At 45.2% G+C, this 22140-nt stretch overlaps 1 protein-coding gene across 1 annotated transcript in view; it reads right to left on the bottom strand.

Annotated features, from left to right (window-relative positions):
- Nucleotides 1–1970: 1970 nt before the first annotated feature.
- Nucleotides 1971–22140, bottom strand: part of RTRAF (RNA transcription, translation and transport factor) — a 229573-nt gene continuing 209403 nt past the window's right edge. Inside the window, exon 8 of the mRNA XM_069637469.1 lies at nt 1971–2310. Within this exon, the coding sequence (XP_069493570.1) occupies nt 2156–2310 (155 nt within the window). The 3' untranslated portion in view covers nt 1971–2155. The remainder of the gene's footprint in view (nt 2311–22140) is intronic.

Genomic DNA, 22140 nt, shown 5'->3' with positions numbered 1-22140 from the left:
ACACTTTGCATGGGCAGAGGCAGTCCATGTTACCTGCGGACAGAACATTTGCAGCATATGTAGCAGTGAGGCAAGCATCACTCAGCATGATACGAGTGCTCAACAGGCAACAGAAGTACAGGATTCCCCTTAACAGGTTTCTGATCAAATGCATCCCTCGCTGCATCAGAAAGCAAACCCTTAAACATCGGCCACCTGATGACAACCCCTCAGGGTTAAAACATGTACATGTTGTGGCATGTTACCAACATTGGTCGTCCATCAATTTAATATCATATGACAATTTCAAAATGGTTAAATAAAAATATATAAAAAAAAGTCTTAGCAAAAGTAAAGTGGTTGAATGCTTTCTAAGAACTGTTCCATCGCTCAGGAAGTGGTTTCCGTTCAGTTCATAATAAATATTCCCTTAACAGTCACTCACTCGTTAAAACATAGCCAACAGCAGTACACTCCTCTCCGACAAAGGGTCAGTCTACAGTTTTAACAGAGGTAACTACAGTGCAAGCATCCTCAAATACTAGTCGGAGAAAAGGTAGTAAACAATAGAAGGTTACCACATTGTGGAGAACATGTAAAGCACAGGAAATATAAGAACAGGTGCCACTCATACACATGTTAAACACTAAAAGCAGCAGTGAACACATCTCTGCACACAACAGGAACACTACAAATAACTGAGATGGAGGTTTAACACACATCAGGTTGAGCACCAAAACCACCTTTACAATCTCCTTAAAAACAGCAGTGGGGGTGTCCGTCATGTTCTTTGTTCTGTCACGTCCTCATGGTTTGTTGATGTCAAAATAGTGCGCAGGATCATGTTTTTGAATTAGGTCTAGGTAATTTTGTAGATTGTATAGCAACAGTTATTTGCTTGGAATGTTGTTCTAATTTTGGTGTTGTGTATTGTTCAATGATCTAAACTGTAAATATTGTTGATTTTATGTTGAAAATTATAAACAAAAGTTTTTTTTTTTTAAAACAGCAGATAGAACCTGAGTAGTAAAAAGGTCCCTCACACACATCTGAATGAAGTTGTGTAAGGAGGTGCTCCAATTGACAAGCTCCACCATTAGGCTGCAATAATCGTGCATCAGTTTTAGGCTAGTAGGGCATCCCTGAGCGAAATTGTGTGTCACAGGCTGTGTTTGGTACAGAGCTCTGTGACACTCGATTCGAGTGCAGCAACCCAAGGTAAACAAGTGAAAATAAGTCACCTGGCAAGCAAACCTTTTAAAAAGAGATGTGTACTTATTCCATTTTTCTTTCTGGTGTTAGGCCATTGACGACAATTCTAAGATGTCCTCCAATGGCTGCAAGTGAAGAGCCAAGTAGGAAATAGATGCAGATAGCACAGCGGCCCCAATGAGGACGAGGACCCAGATAATTCAAACCTAAAATGCAAATCGACGATAGAAAAAGTCCAGCGACAATATGTACAGCATCTAATCCCAGGACGATGGGGAGTAGGGCATGGCAGGTAGCAAATACTGACAATGCAAATGTGCAACTGCCATGCAGTGCTCTTGTCCAGTCCTCACGAAGAAAAAGACCAGCCTTTGGTCTAGGACTGAGTGAGGGGAGGTACGCCAACAGGGGTGGGGCTGTGGCTGTGTGCAAAATGTTCTGGTCCATACCCATCTCTTGGCCAACATCTCACAATTATGGAAGATTGTGTCATATGTAGGTGTAGCTCAAGTGATAGTTATGCAGTGCTTGGGGTCATGGGGGCACAGGCATGATTTGTATTTGATCTGATTTCACAGCTGTGTGCAAATGTTATGTGGGCCATCCACCTAGATTTTCTGAAATCCTGATGCACTTTTAGATATTCAGTCATTTCACCATGACACATGGTCGTTAGAATCCACAAACATTATGGAAACCAAAGACAAACCACAGACTTTTAAACAAAAAACAAAAGAAGGTAGCCTACTAACACCCGTAACCAAACACTACTATGAAAGTTAATTTCACCAACTTTATTAACTAAAAATGTTGATGATGGACTACCATTTGAATCCACAGTTTTATGCAAAGGGTTGGTATTTGAAAACACAAATTGCGATTCATGAAACATGCCACAGTTGTACATAGATCCTAAATTGAAATAAGTACACACAATGACCAATGGGATAAAGGAATTCATGTTTCATCTCCCCACTTTTCCTAGTCTGTAATCTGTTCGTGGATCAGCAATTACTGCCTGAACGGCAACGATAGCCTCATTAATCTTTGTTTGTAGATCTCGGAGTTCCTCAATGTGGAGCAATCTGAGAATTTTGGCAGCTTCATTCAGAACAGCATCTAGTTTAACAATAAATAACACAAGACATATTCAATTGATGATCATAACATTGCAATGAGATCAACTGCTAATATCTGAATTTATTAAAAAGAAAAATGAAAGCAGCTTGCATCGTGTTACATGATCAACGCTTGCAATTTACAGTACATTCGGAATGTTCCAAGTCGTTAACCCATGGGTTTTACAATAGGAGCATAAGACCACCATAGAGACCCCTCATGTCAAAAGTAATTCAGCGCATCATGTAATCAGTGTATTCGATTTTAAACCTTACAACATCATACATGCAAAAGCAGTTACAGATATATTTTCAAGTCCACTGGACAACAAAAACCTAAACCTAACACATTTTGCATTCAAAAAGACTATTGCTGCTTGACATCCATTTAAAAACATGGTTATTCTTTTAAAATTATATTTGACTTTATCTTTTTTTTTAAAGATTAGAGACAAACGAATGAGAACATTGCATCTAACTGCAGTTTCTAGATATGCTCAGTTAAAGACCAGTGTTAAATCAAGTGCCTTGTGGCATATTACCAGAGTCGCAAGTGAACAGGTCTATACATAACTGAATAGCAAAATGTTAGTATGACAAAACTCGACGTTCTATCATAATCCCTAAATAACTTAGTTTGTGAAATAACTGGCAACTAAAAAGTATTGCTTTTTGGCACTGAACGAGAATGTCAGGTAATCCCTTTTTGGATCATTGGGCTGGTATTATTTTCAATAGCTGTGGATTTCTGCCACAAGAAGTGAATTATGAAACATTGCAATGCCGAGTAAAGGGAAGAATCACTTCTGCTCAACTATACTTCAACACATTAGGACTATCAGAATGTATCATGTGTAAAATACTAAAATGTGTCCTTGCTGTTAGGACAGTTTTTCTGGAGTCCAACTAAGGGCTTAGTAAAATCATTCAACTGAGACAGTACAAGACTCCACTCTTAGTATAAGGCTGTACCACCTGAGTTTGTGATAGCGTAGACAGAGCAGCCAGGCTGATTTTAGGAGGAAGAGAGGGCTTTAGAATCAGTACAAAGAAATGGCATAAACACGGACACCAAGTATTGTAAAAATAAAGGGTTTATTTTATATACAAGCAGACCAAGAGATGCTTGGGTAAGTAATTACTATCAAAGCATATAAACACATTATAAAAACATATCAGTATGCTTTAAATACACAGATAAAAGCACAGACCTTATTTAGAATACCTAACTGTATGTCTAGAGGCTGTGGGGGGGGGGGGGAGGTAAAACCATAGATTACTTTCTGATTACTTTTAGTAATGGAAGGGTAGTAGACCCCGTCAGTTATGCAGTGACACTCAACAAGGAAATTGCAGTCAACCAACTTGCAAATATACAGCGCTCAGTGGAACACAGGCTAAGATAAGCAAGAACTCTTTACAAGTTGTATGCACCAGGCAAACCAAGGTCAGCTACACCTAACAGAACACTTTTCAGGAATAGCGCACAGCTATTCTAAGCAGGTATGACCTAATGTTGTAATATTCTATTACAGTTTGCTTTTTTAGATCCGTTCAACACAGATTAAGGTAAGCAATAACTAACTTATTTTAGGATGGCACACAGCTAACACACGGTAAGTAAAACCTGTATACTTTTTAAAGGGGCTATCAGCAACTTAAAGGTAAGTATAACCTTTGGCAGACTTATTCTGGACAGGCTAACGGCAAGTCAGGGCAAGCAAGACCCAATTAGGGACACTCATACAATTAACCCAACAGGAATAGTCAAGTGAAACCTACAGCATTACTTTTGGGGAAGAGGCACAACCAATTCACAAGTGAGTAACTTAACCTTATATATACTTTTCAGAATAGTACAACACACATTCAAGTTAAGAAAGAACTTTGGTAACTGTGCACTCTCCGAGTTAGTTCCCAACCAACTTCTTTTACACGTATATCACTTTTGCACACTGGCTATACTTTTCAAGGAAGAGCCCTTTTCTTATCCAATCCTTCCCTTATTCTATAGCATGAGTTTAATCAGAGGCAGTAGAGGGACCCTAGTGGTCTAGGTGCCAGCTATAGGTAGGGTGAGATAGGGTTCAGTTGCAGGCAAAGTCAGAGTTCCAGAGGAAGACTGTTCAAGCAAGTATTTCACTTTAAAGTTAGTTGAGGGTCCAGGGACTTCAGAGAAGACACCCGAGGAGGATTCTGCAGTGGGCCTGGCTAAACTGGATGAGTGGCCTCCCAAAAATCACAGAAAACACCCCATAGCTATAGAGCAATCACAAAGGCTTAAGGTAGGTAAAATACCCCAGCCAACACAGTACCTCAGCACAGAAGAGTTGCAGCAGGAAGACTTCACGATTTGCAGCCAAAAACCCACTCGATCCTTTGTCAAGAAGACTGGACATTGGAAGGGCTTCTGCAGCATGGAAGCATGGATCACAGGAGAATGTTCCAGGCAAGAGTTTCCTCGCAGCTGGATGCAGCTCTGTGAATTTGGCACCTTTTCAGGAGCACAGAAGAAGACAGAATATCGCTAGTTGGATTCTCATCGTTTGCAAGGTCCAGCACTCTGGTGAGGGGGCTTTTCGGAGCTGAATCGTGCCTCTGGAGACCCAGAAGGATGCCGGCATTGAGATTTGTAATTCGGAAGACCGTGCACCACCAGATGGCTGAGGTCCCAGGGTATGGGGTATTGCAGCCCTGCAAGGTCGCAGTACAACGTGGGATGGCTAAAAATGCAGGTCTTCATGAGTCTAGTGGGTCTCACCAGGCTCTGGGTCGGGGCGTTGTTTTCGGAGTCCCCAGATCGATTGGAAGGAAGAGCTAGAGCAGGCTCCAGTTACATAGAAGGGTCTCTGGTCGCTGAAAATGGTCTCAGCTGCGGTTTTTCATCTTCCTCTTCGTTTTGGTTTTTAATGGTCGACTACCTCTTCAGCTTCCAGAATCAGACTTTTATGCGGAAAGCCAGCCAGCTTTCCAGCTTGAAATGGATTTCCGCAGTCAGGCTGGAAGACAAAGGGCTGCTGAGTTTTTGACTCCTCCCTCGCTTTCTGTCTTCACAGACACTCTGGAGCCTGGGAAGGAGATCCACAGAATGCCCGAAACTAAAGTTAACACAAAGGAAATTCCTTCCCTGGATGTCAAGGGAAGAAACAAGAAAGCACAAGGAATGGCGAAAAAAGAAGACCGTGCCATTTTGGTAAAATGAGCACCAATGGGTGCCTTTACCGGGGATGTGCAAACAGCCGTGGTAAAGGTGCACTGAATTAATAAAAAGGTTCACTGCCACCAGCCATTAAAGGCAAGTTTGTCCTTGTAACATACATGTTACATTTAAAATGAGAAAGGGGATGCTCAGTATCACCCCATGATTCCACATAGGGTGGGGGGTGCTGGTCTTCACTAAGAAAATGTAAAAGGGATCCAGATATCCTTTCTACCCCTGGGAATTGCAGTTCTCACAATGTTAGCCAGAGAAATTGAAAAGGGGAGCCCCCAGGGCAACTCTGCAACAATAGGCACTTATTGTCAAAAAGCTGTCAAAGAGGGTAACTTTTAAAAGGCACTATGGACAGTCTTAGAAATGACACCCATAAAAAGACTAAAAGACTGTTAGGAAGAATTCTCAGAAATGTGCCAATTCCCTTCAACTTTTCTGGATTTTGAGGACTTGATTTTTTTAACCTGGAGAGAGTGAGATCCTTTTTCCTACCCTCATGTATTTTAATGTGATTTTGAACACTGTTTCTTTTGGTTGTGGAATCCGACAAACTCCATAGGCATCATCTATTACATTGCGTCACACAGCACCTTCAGTGCAGTGACACAGGGAAGTCTTCCAGATTTCCCAAAGGTTTAAATGCCTTCTCTGGGATAAACTACTGTTCCCCAGAGCATTAAAGTGAAGTGGAATTGACTAACTTTCTAGGCCCAGCACACACTATCTGACAATAGGGTGCTGGAGGGGTTACCTAGTATCCCCTTTGTCTAGCTTCTCAAGTAACATTTTTACGTTACGCTTTCCTCACTGAATGGCTGGTGGCAGTGGTTTACGTTTAACTACAGAGTTGTGCACTTACTGCGGGCTGCATTCACAGCTGCAAGTAAAGCACACAAGGAAGCCATTTTTGTCAAAATGTTCCCGTTGACTTTTTTCGCCATTTCTTTGTGGAAAGGTCCGTCGTGAGATTTACTCTGCGCGCCAAACCAGGTTTGGTCCCATTGTTCGCTTTGCCTTTGGCGGGATTCATGAGTGAAGCTCGCCTCTGGCTCCAGGGTGTCTGGGGTGGGCAGGAGGTGAGGTAGGTGCCCGAAACTCCCTGCCCTTAGTCTCCTAGGAGACCCAAATTCACTCAATGATGATTGGCCAGCTGACTGACTGGCCAGGACAGCCACCCTGCTGGGTGACTGAGCTAGGCTGGAATGAATGGGGAGAGAACTGAATAAAAGGTGAGGCTTTTGGCTTGGAAGCAGAGTCGACCACTGGACGAAGGAACCGAAGCAGAACTTGAAGAGGACGCCTGCTGAAACTCTTGGACCGTTGGTTTGCCTGTTGAAGCCCTGCTGCTGTGCTGAAACTCCAAATTCGTATCGACAGAGGCCCCTGCAAGGACGACTTCTCACTTTGTGTTGGTGGGACCAATCAACTCCAAAGTAAGCCACCTGGACATTCTCTCGGAACTGGTTGCATTTCCACAGAGTTGCTGCTGGAAACCGAAACACCAGGGAGAGGAACACCAGATAGTGTGCATTTCTTTTAAGTTGGCCAAGAGCTCCAGGAAGATCCTCTGGACTCCCAGGAAGCAGGACTGACAGAGCCTGAGCCACCTCAACAGGGTGCTGGACCCCAGAAGCAAGGAAAGTCCATCTCGACAGCCAGAAACCCCCGTGTTGCTATTTGCGCTAGTCGCGAGGAACTGAAACACTGAAGTGCCACTTATTTCAAGATTGCCATTTGGGAGCGGTGACCGTCCCATTGCAGTGCAAGAGTCCCCAGAAGTCCTCCCTCTTGTCCCCACGACTGAGGCCTAGGAACAGTGAGATCTGCAGAGTTGCACAGGAACAGGAGTCCTCTGCTACACTTTTTCTTCATACTAAAGGTACTGTAAAGTCTAGGATAACTTACCTCTTGTTATAAAGTTGCTTGCATCTTCTATTCACAAGTCTAACAGCTTGTGGCCCATTTGATTCTTCTTTTCTTCAAAGACTTCTAAAACATTGTGCAAAGACTTTTTCTACTTACCTGCAAAAAAAGTGTTTCAGCTCATATAGACTTTTGCCTATTGGCTTAGCCTGTTCCACTGAATGACTCTTATTGAAGGATCTGAAAGTATTTGCCGGCTTAAGAATATTTGTGGTCTCTTGTATGTTCTAATAACCTTTTCCTTTGACTTACTCCTACATGATTCTAAATGCAACAGTGATATATTAATGTCCCCAGCACCCTAGCTATTGAAGTCACCCGAGGGTGTAGGTTGTGTCTGTGGGCCATCCCAAAAGGGTACTTACTGATTTAGAAATATTAAGAGTGTGTTTTATGAAGTAATCTTGAGTGTTACTGTTATATTGCTCCCTTCTGAAGAAGGCTTATTCCAACTGACTGATAAAATAATAATCGTTTATTCAAGAAACCTTATGTGTAAGTGTTTATTTGAATACTTGTCACTGTGAATCTCTGCAACTCCCCACCAGCTCACATTGACAACTCTTGAGATAAGCCTGGCTGCTCAACACACTACCAAACTGTGTAGTACAGACTTATACCAAAGGTTGGGTTTTGGATTTCCTGTAGTCCGAGTTGTTGTAGTGCACCCAAAGGATACTGCATACAAACTTTGCCTAACAAAGACTGAGTGTGGGAAAAGGTTCCCACTCAGTTCTGGGGAAAAAAAATTTACCAGTCCAGCAAAAAGTTCTGGGGTGGACACCGGTCAGGAAGATTTATCATTAATATGAAAATCTTACCCAACACTTGCCAATTCATAGTAAGATTCAGAATTTGTTCACAATTTGTAGTTGTAAGGAATTACCAACGGTTCATGATTTATACTAGCTTTGATAAACATGTCAAAAGGTACGAAATATAACAGTTGAATAACATTGATAACTTTAAATCTGACCAAAATCATAGTTTAAGTTCTACAGGTCTGCCTAGATCTCCTACTGCAGTTCGCCCACACGCTTATATTGGCTTCTCTCTACATTCCCCATTACAAAACACTGTATTGACCTCATGTCACTAATTTTGTCTATTGGGGAACCAGAAGAGAATCTGGATGTAAGCTTATTTTACTCCCCATTTTACAATGCTAGGAGGAAAAGGGCATTTCATGGAGTATGTAAACATACTACTCATTCCTGTATGGTTGTTTGTTGCAAGGAAAAAAAAATGTATATTTAAAAATAAGCATTTGTCTTGTAATTCGTGTCTTCTTTATAGCTATTAAATCCTGTAAATAAAAGAAGCATTTTTAACATGTTGGCCCTCTTATAATCTGGTAACGCTATATAGCAGGGGTCTTTTGTGGAAGGTGCTGCTCATGCAACTTGACTGAACACATTTAAGCAGTGCATGAGGCACAACGGTTTAAGTACTGATTTTAGTGGGTAAAACAGGCATATACATCACTTGTCAGGAGCCTTAATCTGCATACCTTCCCTTTCATTATGTTTGTGCTAACATTGTGGCCACCCGACTGCATCCGTTCCACAGCCTGGGATTATCTACTTTCAGTAGGATCCCAATTCCCACAGATGCTTCAGAGTTCCATTACACCTTTCAGGCCTCTTGTGGTCTGTATCCTCTATCATGTTAACCAACTCCTTACTGCTGCTACTTGAATAGACACAGGTGGGCATTACAAATTATGATGTGCCTTTCCCAGAAATGTTAATGTATCGACATTTCATTTTCAACATCCTTTACATCCCACTATCGTTGTTTTCACCTCCCCTTATATCTCTTGACCCACTTAGCAGTGGTTGGCTCCATTCGTATACATTGCCTTATAATAACTCTATGCTCTTTATATAGCGCTTTTGCGAAAGCGCTTTAAAGAGAACATATTTAAATACAATTATCACCCAATGGAAGTTGGCACTCATTTATCGATCTCTATTTTATTTTAGTGTTAACTTATTAGGCCCTTGTATAACTAGCAAAACTGTTTCAAATCGCCCACAGCGCAAACCGGGTCGGGACAGGGGAAGGTAGACAATGAATTACAGCAAGAATAAATAATTGCATTAATAGTACAAAACAAATACTGAAACTAAAAGGGAAGGGAAAACAAACCTATCCCTTGTGAGTGTTCAGAACATGCAATTGCAGATGGGGGAGGGGTGAGGGATAAGGTGTTTTGATGCTCACAGAGAAGTGCTAAGAGGGGAGGAACATAACTGCAACCACCCATGGGTAGGCTGAGCCCAAGTAAGTACAGCAGAAGATAGCGACTGGGATGAGATGTGTTGGGGTCAAGGCCCCAAAGACACATAAGGGCCCTGCAAATCAGTCACGCTGCTGTAAGATTAGCAGGGAAGAGAGAAGGAGGAGTTCAAGAGGAAGGTCTTGATGTTTTTTTTTCGGAATTTAAGGAAGTCTTGTTCAAGACGGAAAGGGAGAGGGAGGCTGCTCCACAGGGGGGGCTTCAGATGGATAAAATGCAGAGTTCACCTTGCAGGGATCTGAACCTGCGCTCTGCAGATCACACAAAGATTGCAGAAGGGATTGCTCAACCCACTGAGCTACTTTAACGGCTATATTAACCCTAAAATCAATTCTCCAACTATCTCTTCTACATGTGGGTAGGGAGAATGCGGCATGCGCCTCCCTTCGTGGGGATGGCCGAGCCACGCTTTGCCAGCTTAGGCCATGCATGTTGCTGCTTCCGACAGTAATGTGTCTTTGGGCTGCATGCTGGACCTGCAAATATGATGGCAGCTCCCAAAAACACACTGACAAGGTCTGTCTCCAGGACCCTGTCAGGGGTGGGAGGGAGCCCGGCCCCCAATACCTTGTCAGTGTCTGAATGTGTGCGGGCAGACTCTCTCTCACCCCCTGCTTACCAGCAGTGTTGCTGACGGTACAAGGAGCCACAGCTGTCGAGGGGACAACGGAGGACGAGGTGGTGTTTGCGCCCCACCCAAATACAAAGGAGGGGTTGCGCGGCCCAGTCAGCGTGATGCTCGCAGCACCTCACAGGACTCTGCTGCATCAATATCAAAGGCGAAGGATCCCACCCAGAAGACCACCGCCAGGCACAGAGGAGACACTGAGCCGGCCCAAGACAGAAGAGCCCGGCTGAGGAACGACACCTGTTAGGCAAGATTGCATGAAGTACCCTTTGGGTGGACTACAATAACGTTGACCTCCTGGCAAGAGGGACCCAACCTTTGCTATAAGTCTGAACTACATAGGTTGGTAGTGTGGTCGAGCAGCCAGGCTTATCTCAAGAAGGGTCAACGTGAGCAGTAATGTTGTGACAGTTTCACAAATAGTTATCCAAATAAACATTGACACTCAAGGTTTCTTGAGATAAATAGTATTAGTTTATTTCAGTCAGTTATATAAGCCTGCTTCAAAAAGGGAGCAAAACATGTAACACTTAAATATACTTAAATAAACCAACGGAAAGACAGTCCGGACAGAAGGAAACGCGACTGAATACACAGGCTCACCAAGACGGATGCACTAGGACGCCACATCAACACCACTCCGACCCTGAACCATTCAAAGCCTCAACCGACCAGTGTCACAATAAATAACCTGAGAATATATATTACCTACCCAGTCGCACACCCGTAGAAAAGGTTCAGCTGCAAATACCAATCCAAACAATACTCAATATGATACAGTTGGATCAGCGCAGCACCACCAAAGCGAGTCGGCCCACGAGGAACCAGCAACAACCCACAGGTATACAACTCTAAAGGAACCAGAAGTACCTGAATCAGGATACAGACCCCACTAGCCCAACCCTCAATTTTCTGCATACTTAACCCACACAACCATCTCTCTCCCAGCAATCCGCACGCACCTTACCACACCGCATCAACAACACAAACATCATCCACATCACTCGAGGCCTCGCCCCCGATCCGATACTGGCGCCAAAGCCCAGCACTCGGTGTATACTGAGCTGACGCTGCAAACAGCACACCACTTCTCCACTCTCCTTATCCCCTCTTCCCCGACTAACCCTACCTGCCCTTCCCGTTTACAGATCCGCCAGAGCACCTGGGGACCAATTCTGTTTGTGACGGTGCGCTATATAAGTACCTTTAACATAGCATACTTCAAAACACACTTTCTCTAAATCAGATGACGCCCATTGGGGATGGCAAAAAACACTTTCTACAACCTCAGGTGACAAATAGCTAGGGCACTGAGGACATTGAATTATCACTGGTACATTTAGAGCAATACTGAGTTAGGTGTAAAAGGTAGAATAGAGGGATAAAACAAAGGTTAACAAATATTTCATAAACAGGCAACTACTGTTAAACCCCTTCCAAAGCACAAAGTCAGAGGTAAAGAGGAGTCTCTCAGGGAGCCAGGACAGCCAATGTTAATGGCACAGTGTCAAGGGGAGCTGAGGATCTTCTTTGCAGGTAGGTAAAAAGTCTTGCACAATGTTTTTAGAAATGTTTGTAGAAAAATAGAACACTTAAAGGGCCACAAGCTGGGAGGCTTGCGAGTGGCAAAGCTTTAGCAACTCTGCAAGGTAACCAAGACAGGTCTCAACTGAGAGCAAGTAAGGCTACACAACAAGAGGTAAGTTCTCTTAGACTTTACAGTACCTCTGGTTAGAAGAAATGGTTACAGCTTGCTTCTGTTCCCGTACAGCTCTGCAGATCCTGTTGTTCCTGAGCCTCAGTCGTGCGGACAAGAGGGAAGACATCTGGGGACTCCTGCTCTGCAATGGGAAGGTCAGCGGCAGCAATGGGCAAACTTCGATTCAGCGGTTCGTCTGTGTTTCAGCTCCTTGCGTCTGACAGCAAATAGCAACACTGCGGTTTTCGGATACCACTTCACACTTTCGTTGCATCTGGGGTCCAGCACTACGTTGAGGTGGCTCAGGCTTGGTCAGTTCTTCAACAGGGAAGTCCGGAGGATCTTTCTAGCGCTCGGGTCTGACTTAAAAGCAACGCATACAATCTGGTGTTCCTCTCCCTGGCTCTGCAGTTCCAGCAGCAACTGAATGGGAAATGCAACTAGCTTCGAGAGGATGTCCAGACGGGCTTACTTTTTTCATTTATGTTCTGTATGGTTTTCTGCCCAGGAGTCCATTTGGGACTCCTGGCAGTGCAGCTCTTCCTGTTTTTGGTTTGGTGTACAGACTCGTGCAACCCTGTAGCCCTAGTGTATGTTTTGGGGCGCCTATGTGTGGCCCACAGAGCAGGGTACGGGCTGGTGGCAGTTCTGTGCTGAATTGACTGGTACCCTGAGCGTCCTCCATTTTGGGATGCCCAGGCCCTGTCATTGGAATCGATAGATTCCTGATGGAGACAAGATGGTCCCCGTAGCCTCTGGCCTTCCATTGCCCGTTACCTTGATCTTCCCAAAGTCCCAGGAAGCCCTGACTCTGTCCCTTCCCCCTGACTGGCTGTTGGGTGGAAGTTCCATATATGGTGTTGTTGTGAAGTCCAAGCCAGACTGACTGGAGCCTTCCCAGTGACTATGTTGTGGGTACTCCCTGTGGATGGGACCTGGGTGAGTGGAGTGTGACACGAATATGCACTTCTTGTTGTGGATGTCTAGTTTCTGGTGACACAATGACTGAGTCAGCCCTGCCCAAAACTGGTATGAATGCAGTGTGGAGTGTTGAATGGCTGGGTACTTGTTAAATGTTAAAGGTATTTGTACCGCGCACCGTCACCAACGGAATTGGTCCCCAGGCGCTCAGGCAGATCTGTAAATGATAAAGGTGGGATGGGTTAGTAAGGTGAAGAAGGGAGTAGGATAGTGAGAGGAGTGGTGTTCTGTTGGCAGCTTCAACTCAGTATACACCGGGTGCTGAGCTTTGGTGCGGGTATCGGATCGGAGTGAGTCCGCGTGTGCTTTTGTGCCAGCTTATGTGTTGTTGGTGTTGTGAAGTGCATGCGGCTTGTTGTGCGAGAGATGGTTGTGTGAGTTTATTGAGTGAGATAAGTATGCAGAGTTTGAGCTTCTATTGGATAGTGGGTTACCTGACCTTTACCATGCTAACATACACAGTTCTGTCTGAGTGTGGCACTTGTTGGCCTTTACATTCCCATCTAGACGTGGCACAGTTCAGGGTTTAGGACTCCCTCCAGGTGCGGTCATGCCAACATTCACACTTTTATCTATATGCGGCGCAGGCTAGAGTTTAGAGATCCGTCCAGGTGTGGGCATGCTAACATTCACAACTCCATCCGAACGCCACGCAGGCTGGTGTTCACAACTCTAAGTGTGGCACACGCTAGCATTCATGTTTATCTAGGCGCGTGCATGTTATCCTTCAGTCAATCCTATCCAGATGTGACGCAGGCCAACGTCTATCTAGGTGCGTCTGCCGGTCTGGATATGTTCGTCCAGTACGTACGAGTGGGAGAGTCATTTGAGGGATTTCGGCTGGGTCTAGGTATGTGGTCAGTCTCTTAGCCTTCCTTTGTGGCTATTTTACATGAGGTCTTATGCTACGTCGAGTGGTTGGTTCTTCGGTTTGAGTGTTTGTCCAATTTGAGAGTGGCCGAGGTTGGAGTTATTTTCATCATTATTTTAATGTCTGGGCATTCTAGTGCATCTCCGTTGTGGTTACGCTTTGAAGAGCCATGATTTGAGGAGTTTCCTGAATGTTAGGTGGTTTGTTGTATTCTGTATATTCTTAGGTAAGTCATTCCAGGTTTTGGGTGCCTAGTGAGAGAAAGACGATCCTCCGAGTTTTTTTCTGTTGTAGGGTTTTGGTTCCAGGCGTATGTCGGTGCTTGATCTAGCGTTCTTGTCGGTTGATGTAGGCGTAGCTTGTCGCTTAGGAATTCTGAGCCTTGTTTGTGTATTACTCTGTGCGTGATGCACATGGCCTTGAACTTTATTCGTTGTTTCAGTGGTAGCCAGTGTAGTATTTTTAGCGCGGGTCTGATGTGTTCTCTTCTGGGTAGCTTGAGGAGGAGTCTGGCTGCTGCATTTTGTATACGTTGCAGTTTTTTTTTTAGAAGTCGTTCGGGCATGCCCAGGTATAGGCTATTGGCATAGTCTACTCTGGACATGATCAGGGCGATGATGGTAATGATCAGGGCGATGATGTTAAGTGTTTTGTTGGCGAACAACAGGAACGGTAGGATCCTTTTTGCTGCACGCAGGAGGAAGAAACATTTCTTGATTACAGAGTTTACTTGTGGCTCCAGAGAGAGAGAGAGATGGTTATCCATCAGGACCCCTAGGTTTTTTACAGTTTATGGTTCTGGTGTGGTGCGAGCTCTCTTGGCCAGGGGATGTAGTTGATGTCTCCTCCCTTTTTTGAAACAATCATTATCTCTGTTTTGCCTGGGTTGATTTTGAGATGGTTGAGGTTCATCCAGTTGAATATGTCACAAAGGCAATTCTCTAGTGTGGTGTTTCCTTCTCGGGTGTCTTGTATGTTGAAGATTATTTATTTGAGTATCGTCGGCGTAATTGTAGCATGTGAGGCAGTGTTTTTTGATGAGTTTGATTAATAGGTATATGTAGATGTTGAATAGAAGCGGAAAGAAGGATGATCCTTGTGGTACTCCACACGTGGAGACTCTGGGTTTGGATTTACAAAGTTTCATCCATATTGTTTCTGTTCTGTTTGTTAGGAAGGATTTGATCCATAGTAGGGCAGTGTGTTATCCCTAGTCCTTCTAGTCTCTTTATGAGGATGGCGTGGTTGACAGTGTCTAAGGCTGCAGACAGATCAAGGAGAATCAGGGCGGTGCTGTTGTCGGAGTTTGTTTTTAGGTCGTCCCATATTGAGGAGAGCCGATTCTGTTCCTCTCATAGGTCTGAAGCCAACTTGTGCCTGGTCTAGTAGGCAATGCTCTTCTATGAATTCTTGGGTTATTTGGTAGACGTACGTTTCTAGCAGTTTGGCTATGTAGGGTATGTTGGAGATGGGTCTGTAGTTAGATATCCAAGTCCTCTACGTTTCCTGTTGTGTCTTTGAGTAGCGGCTTGATGTAAGCCGATTTGAAGGCCTGCGGTACTTTACCTGTTGAGATTGAAAGATTGAGGAGGTTCCTGTGGTATTCCATGGGGGTTCCTTGGTTGAGAATTGTTTTGTATATGTCCGGGGGCAAGGATCTTCAGGAAAGCCCGATTTGTTGCTTTGGTTTACCAGTTTGACGAAAGCCTCAACTGATATTTCTGGGAAGTTTTGTAGCTTGTTTGCGTGTTCCTCGTCTGTGTCGGTGGGGTTTGAGCTGTGAACGCTTGGGCTGTTTTGTATGGTGTGTTGGATGGAGGTTATTTTGTTTTTGAAGTGGTCTCCGAGGTCCTCGCAGAGTTTCGTCAATGGGATTGGCGTGTTGTTGCAGGCCGGTGGGTTTATCTAGTTTATGATTTTGAATAGTTCTTTTTGAGCGTTTGGTGCTCTGAAGAATCAGTTGTCGTAATGTTTCCTCTTCGCTTTTTGTATTTCCTTTTTATATGCGCAGATCTGTTGTAGGAATTTAAATTTGTTTGCGGTGGTGTTGTTGGTCCTCCATTCAGATTCTAGTTTTTGTTTTTTTCCTTTTCATGGTGTTGAGTAGCGGGGTGAACCATTTTGCTGTAGTTTTCTTGCGTGATGGGGTGAAGGGCTTTTCTTTGGCGATGTCGTCAAGGGTTGTTCCGATCCAGGTATGAAGTAGGGCAACTTTTTTGTATAGGTCTGCTTCTTCCATGGTTGATGCTTGTGGTTTGCTGAGTTCTAGGAGCTCGGTTAGGTTGGAGTTTTTTTATGGTTCTCCAATTTCTTTTCATCATGATAGGTTGTTTTTCTTGTTGCTTTTTTGTTGGAGCGACTGTTGTGATTCTGAATGGAATGATGAGGTGGTCGCTCCAAAGTATTTGAATTGGGGGTGCCGTGGTGATGAGATCCTTGTTGGTGAAGATTGCGTCAAGTGTGTGCCCTGCTGAGTGGGTTGCTCCTTTGACTAGTTGTTGCAGGTTCATGGCTGCTAGTTGGGCGGTTAGGGATTTTTGTGTGGTTGTGGTTTCTTCGTCGAACCAGATGTCGAAATCTCTGAAGTTGATCAGATGATTGTACTTGATGGCTAGGATAGTGATTGCTTCCGTGAAAGCGTCTATGAAAGTCGCATCGTAGGTTGGTGGTCTGTATATCAGTATGAATTTCAGGTTGGTTTTGGGGTTTACTGAAAGTCGCAGTATTAAGGATTCACATTTATCGATGTTTAGTGGGTCTTCCATTTTGATGGCCAGATGTTCCTTGTGGATGATCGCAGGCCCCCTGCCCCCCACCCTTTTTGGATTTTCTGTTTGTTTGGATGCATTCAAAGTCTTCAGGCAGGCAGTTGTTGAGGGTGATCTTGTAGTTGTCATCTAGCCATGTTTCGGTTACAAATAGGATGTCTATGCCTCCTTCTGACAGGAGGTCGTATATTTCCGTTGCATGTTTGGACATTGACCTTGCGTTTATTAGGTTACAGTGGATTTTCTGGGTGAGATTTTGTTTTGAGGTTATTTGTTGTTCAAGTTTATAATTGTCTGTTTGTGAAGTTTCGGCATTGATGTCGGTAGGGTGAAGAACGGCAACAGCTGCTTCTTCATTGAAGCGGTCTAGTAAGTTGATAACATGGCTGATTAGTCTTGGTGTTTCTGCTGTGATGCTACTCGGATGAAGATCAGCTGTGGTTTCTTCATTGGGTCCGATTGTTGGGTGGGAGGTGTCATTGGTGCTTCGCCGTATTTTGCGTGATGTAGTGGAAATCGATGTTGCCCCTCTGTTCTTGTAATGTGAGGGGTAATGGGGTCGGAGCCCTCCCATTCTCTTGTTGAGTGCCCCCATCTTTTTTCCATGTGCGTCAGGAAATTCTTTGCATGTTTCGAGGTTTCCGTGTTGGGGTGTCGGTGTACCGTGGTTGTTGTGAGGTAAGGTGTGAGGTATAAGGATTTTTCTCCTGTGGATTTTGTTCTGGTTGTGGCTGTTTTAGGTGTGTTTTCTTCCAATGGGGCTGTTTCTTGTGGGTTCTGTCGGTGTTGTGTGTTCGCGTCTCTTGTTGCACGATCTTGTTCTCTTTCTCGGCGTCCTTTTCTGGTACGGGCCATTTTCCAGTCTAGGTGCAGGCGTAGTATGGTAGTTGGTCCTCTATGCTGTGCTGTACAGTCGCAGTGACCTCGGTTTTCCTTCTTTGGATACGCTGGGGTGTGCTCTGGCTCAGTGTTGCTTTCTGTCGGTCGGTAGGGTTGGTTTCCTAAGGGTGCGAGGGGTCTTGGGGGGGGGGGAAGGGGTTAGGGTGTTAACGGTCTGCTGGTATGGGATTTAATTGAGTTAGGTGGTGGTGGTGGGTTTCTGGGATTGGTAGAGTACTGAACTAAGCGCAGCTAGATTATTTGAGAGACATGTATAGTGGGTGAGGGTCCTATCAGTGCAATCTAGGCATCACACAGTGCCGTTCGGCGACAAGGCCAATGCTGAGTCCTGAGAGACCTGCACAGTGGGAGAGACGCCCACCGGCGCAACCTAAACACCACACAGTGTAGTTTGGAGACAGAGCCCTCGCTAAACTTGAGGGACCCGCGCAATGGGAGAGAGGCCTATCAGTGCAATCTAAACAACCTACACAGCAATTTGGGGAGAGAGCCCCTGCTGAATTTGAGAGACCTGTATATAGTGGGAGAGAGGCCTATCAGTGCAACCTAAACATCACACAATGCAATTTGGAGACAGAACCCCTGCTAAACTCGAGAGACCCGCGCAGTGGGAGATTGGCCCATCAGTGCAGCCTAAACATCATATAATGCAGTTTGGGGACAGAACCTCTGCTAAATTTGGGAGACCTGTATAGTGGGAGAGAGGCCTATCAGTGCAATCTAAACATCATAAAATGCAGTTTGGGGACAGAGCCCCTGATAAATTTGAGAGACCTGTATAGTGGGAGAGAGGCCCATCAGTGCAATCTAAACATCATAAAATGCAGTTTGGGGACGGTGCCCCTGCTAAATTTGAGAGACCCACACAGTGGGAGAGAGGGCCATCAGTGCAATTTAAACATCATGAAATGCAATCATTTTTTTTTTACTTTGGGTTTGGTAAGCGGCTCGGAGTCTGGGGTAGAGTAGTTGCTCTAATCCTGACCCAGGCCACTCCTACCTTACTGATCCTTGTGGATGATGGTTGACGGCTGGCAACTATTTCCCCATGCAGACACCAGTTGACACTTCTGGGATCCGCCTCTGTGGAACCAGGAAAGGGTTCAGGGAGGAAGGGGATGCAAGGACCTGCTCCTGGGCACGGGCCCACGGACTTCTGGCCAAAATCAAAAATCAGGTGGCCGTTTCTTCCGGGCGCACACTCACCGCGCTAGGGGCTCACCCACTCACCTGCACGGCCCGGATGGCAGTGGTGTGCAGGTCGAGGTGGGGATGATGCACGGGGAGGGAAGCGGCCCATCAGGGATGGTGGGAGGGAGCGAGGGCGGCCACTGGGGAGAGCGGGAAGGAGGCGGCCTGCGCTGGGGGGACACGCAGGGGGCTCCGATAGAAGCGGAGTTGAGGCTCGAGGCCTAGAGGGGCTGGGGGCTCACCCATTCACCTGCACGGCCCAATACACAACTTGTTTTGAGTGTCTGGAGAGAAGTGAATGGCCCGAATGCACTATGCACTGGACTGGCTGCCTGCCTGCCTGCATGAATGCCCTTCTGACCGATTGGTTGCCTGTGTGTGACCCAGCAGAATGAAGATCAACTAGTCTATCTGGGGGCCTCTCACTGCTAGAATTCGTGTTCAGAAGCTGAAGAGAAACTGGAGTTGAAACTGAAGCTTAACCTTGAACCCCTGCTGGAAGAGAAGAATTGCTGTTGCTCTCCTTCATCAATCTGAAAGCTGCTGTGTCTCCAAGGATTGACCCAGAGAGGACCTGCTTAGGCGCCCTCTTCCCGAGCTACGAGGGACCATCGTGCACTGCTAATCTTTGCCAGTGCTCCCTGGTAGACAGACCTATGAATGGCTGCCGACCGGAGACGGGGACCGCCACGGAATCACAAGGAGAAGCGCCCGGACACTGTTGTCTATCACCATCGACGACCGCCGTCACTGTGCTCCCTTTGCCTAAGTAACATTTGATCCAAGGACGCTCTCGCCTGCACCGTCGACCGCTTTGTCCTGCCGGTGAAAGTCGAGCCCGCTGACGCGCCGAGGATCATCCGCCGGTGGGTTTCCCGCCACCTGAAGACCACAGAAGCCGACGACTCGATGCCCCTGCTGGGCCACAGTTCTTCAAACTCTTTGCGGTCCTGAACTATCGTCACCGGGGTGCCCCGCACGCCTCTTCCTTGCAGGACGCCAACGCTCTGTCGTCGACGAGCACCGCTAGGAATGAAGCTGCCATCTCACCGTCATCGTTCAACCCTTTTCTTCGTGGGATCTCGACGATCCGTGGGGCCTGCCTTAAAGGGAGCCGCTCAAGAAGGATCAGTCGACGACCTGACAAAGAACTCTGCAGTTCCAGGTACATTGGGGTTGTAGAACTATTTTAGAAGGAAATAACACTTCTAGAACAATATATGAACTGGTCTTGTGATATATCTTTACTTTACAGGTTGCCCAGGTGGGGGGGATCTTCACACAACTGTGTTTAACGGTAGAGGCCAGTTTTCTGCCAATTGTTCTAACCAACTGCTTTCCTCCAATGTCTATTGTTGGCTGCCTTTATTAAGTGATCTGTGTGACATTTAACCAGAATATAGTTGATGAACTTTAATGAGATCTGATAATAATTGTGGTACCACTTTAGAGCTGTATATATTTGCCATTGTAGATTCACTGAGCACAAAGTGAGTTATATTGATAGTGTACATAACCTTGAATATTAATTATATAAAGACTGTTTGAACTAATACAGTGTGTGGACATTCCTTTGTGGGGGGCTTGGGGAACTACACTGTAATTATGAACCAGCCTGAATTGTGTCCTGAGAAGCTAGGCCTTGATTGCTCGACCACGATACCAATAGAGAATCTTCGCTGGGGTCCTCTGTGCCTCTCCTCTACCATATAGACTCCAGTCTTTACACACACAATGGTAGTAACAAAGTAAACCACTGTCCCTAGTCATTAATTGTAGGAAGGGCAACACAAAAATGTTACCTGAGAAACTAGACAGGAGGGGATACTAATAAACTCCTCCAGCACCCTATGGTAAGATAGTGTGTGCTGGGTCTAGAAAGTTACAAATTATAAGTAAAGTCAATTTCACTTCACTGCTCTTGGAAACAGTAGTTTCACCAAGAGAAGGTTGGGGAAATCTAAGCCCTGAACTACTGAAAGTGCTGTGTGACACAATGTAAAGATGGTGCATATGGAGTTTGTCAGACTCCAAAGTTAAAATGAACACAGAAATAATTAAATCACATTAAATTTACATGAGATAAAAAGTCCTAAAGTCCAGCAAAAGAGCTGGGGGTCTCTAAGGTAGGAATTAACACATTTCTGAGAATTCTCCCTAACACCACCTCAGATAATGGAGGAACACCTCCACTTACCCAAGCAGAGTGATAAAGAGCACGGCTCCAGCAGAGATCTGGTGGAGCCCACATGTGAAGGAGAAAAAGCCACTAAACCATCAAGAGTTTCTCTTTTTAAAAATGGGCCTACAGATCAGCCTGAACAATAGGGAGCCACTGCTCTCTACCGGTGATTATGTGACCAATATGAGAGATTTAGCAGGGCCATGTGGCAAAGGTGGCGGGGCTTGCATGCCTTTTAAGGCCTACCGAGCCCATCTCCTGTGTCACTCGTCTGAACCAGTTAAGAGATTGTTAGGGAGGGGTAGCCAATCCTCGGAGGGGGTGGGTCACTATTGGGAAGAATTCTCAGAAATGTGCTAATTCCCTTCTATCTTTAGAGACCCCCCCCCCAGCTCTTTTTGCTGGACTTTAGGACTTTTAATTTCTGACCTGGAGAGAGGGAGAGCTGTTTCCCACTCTTGTGTATTTTTCTGTGATTTGGCCTAGGAGAAAGATTGTATGCAGTAACCCTGTGGGAGACTACACCAGTCGTGTCCTCTTGGTATTAGGTAAGCTACTGATTGGTATAGGTCTGTACTACACAAGTTGCTAGATGTTAGGGAGCATTCTCAGAAATATGCCAATTCCATCTACCTTAGAGACACCCAACAACTTTGCTGGATTTTGATAACTTGATTTTTTTAACCTGGAGAGAGTGAGACCCTTTTTTCCCCCCCAACTCTCTCATGTATTTTAATGTGATTTTTGAACTCTGCTTTTCTTTTGGTTGTGGGGTCTGACAAACTCCATAGGCATAATCTTTTACATTGTGTCACGCAGCAACTTCAGCGCAGTGGCACAGAGACATCTTTCAGATTTCCCAAAGGTTTAAATACCTTCTCTTGGATAAACTACTGTTTCCAAGAGCAGTGAAGTGAAATTGACTTTACTTACATTTATAACTTTCTAGACTCCGCCCACACTATCTTACAATAGGGTGCTGGAGGGGTTACTTAGTATCCCCTTTGTCTAGCTTCTCATGTAACATTATTATGTCACCCTTTCCTCGATGAATGGCTGGTGGCAGTGGTTTACTTTTAACTACCGTGGTGTGTATTTACCGCGGGCTGCGTTCGCAGCTGCAGTAAAGCACCCAAGGGTGCCATTTTTGTCAAAATGGCCCAAGTGTTTTT

Source organism: Ambystoma mexicanum, chromosome 14 (assembly GCF_040938575.1).
Source record: "Ambystoma mexicanum isolate Mex_15411 chromosome 14, UKY_AmexF1_1, whole genome shotgun sequence".
Classification (NCBI taxonomy): domain Eukaryota; kingdom Metazoa; phylum Chordata; class Amphibia; order Caudata; family Ambystomatidae; genus Ambystoma; species Ambystoma mexicanum.
This window is presented reverse-complemented; position numbering and strand designations above follow the sequence as displayed.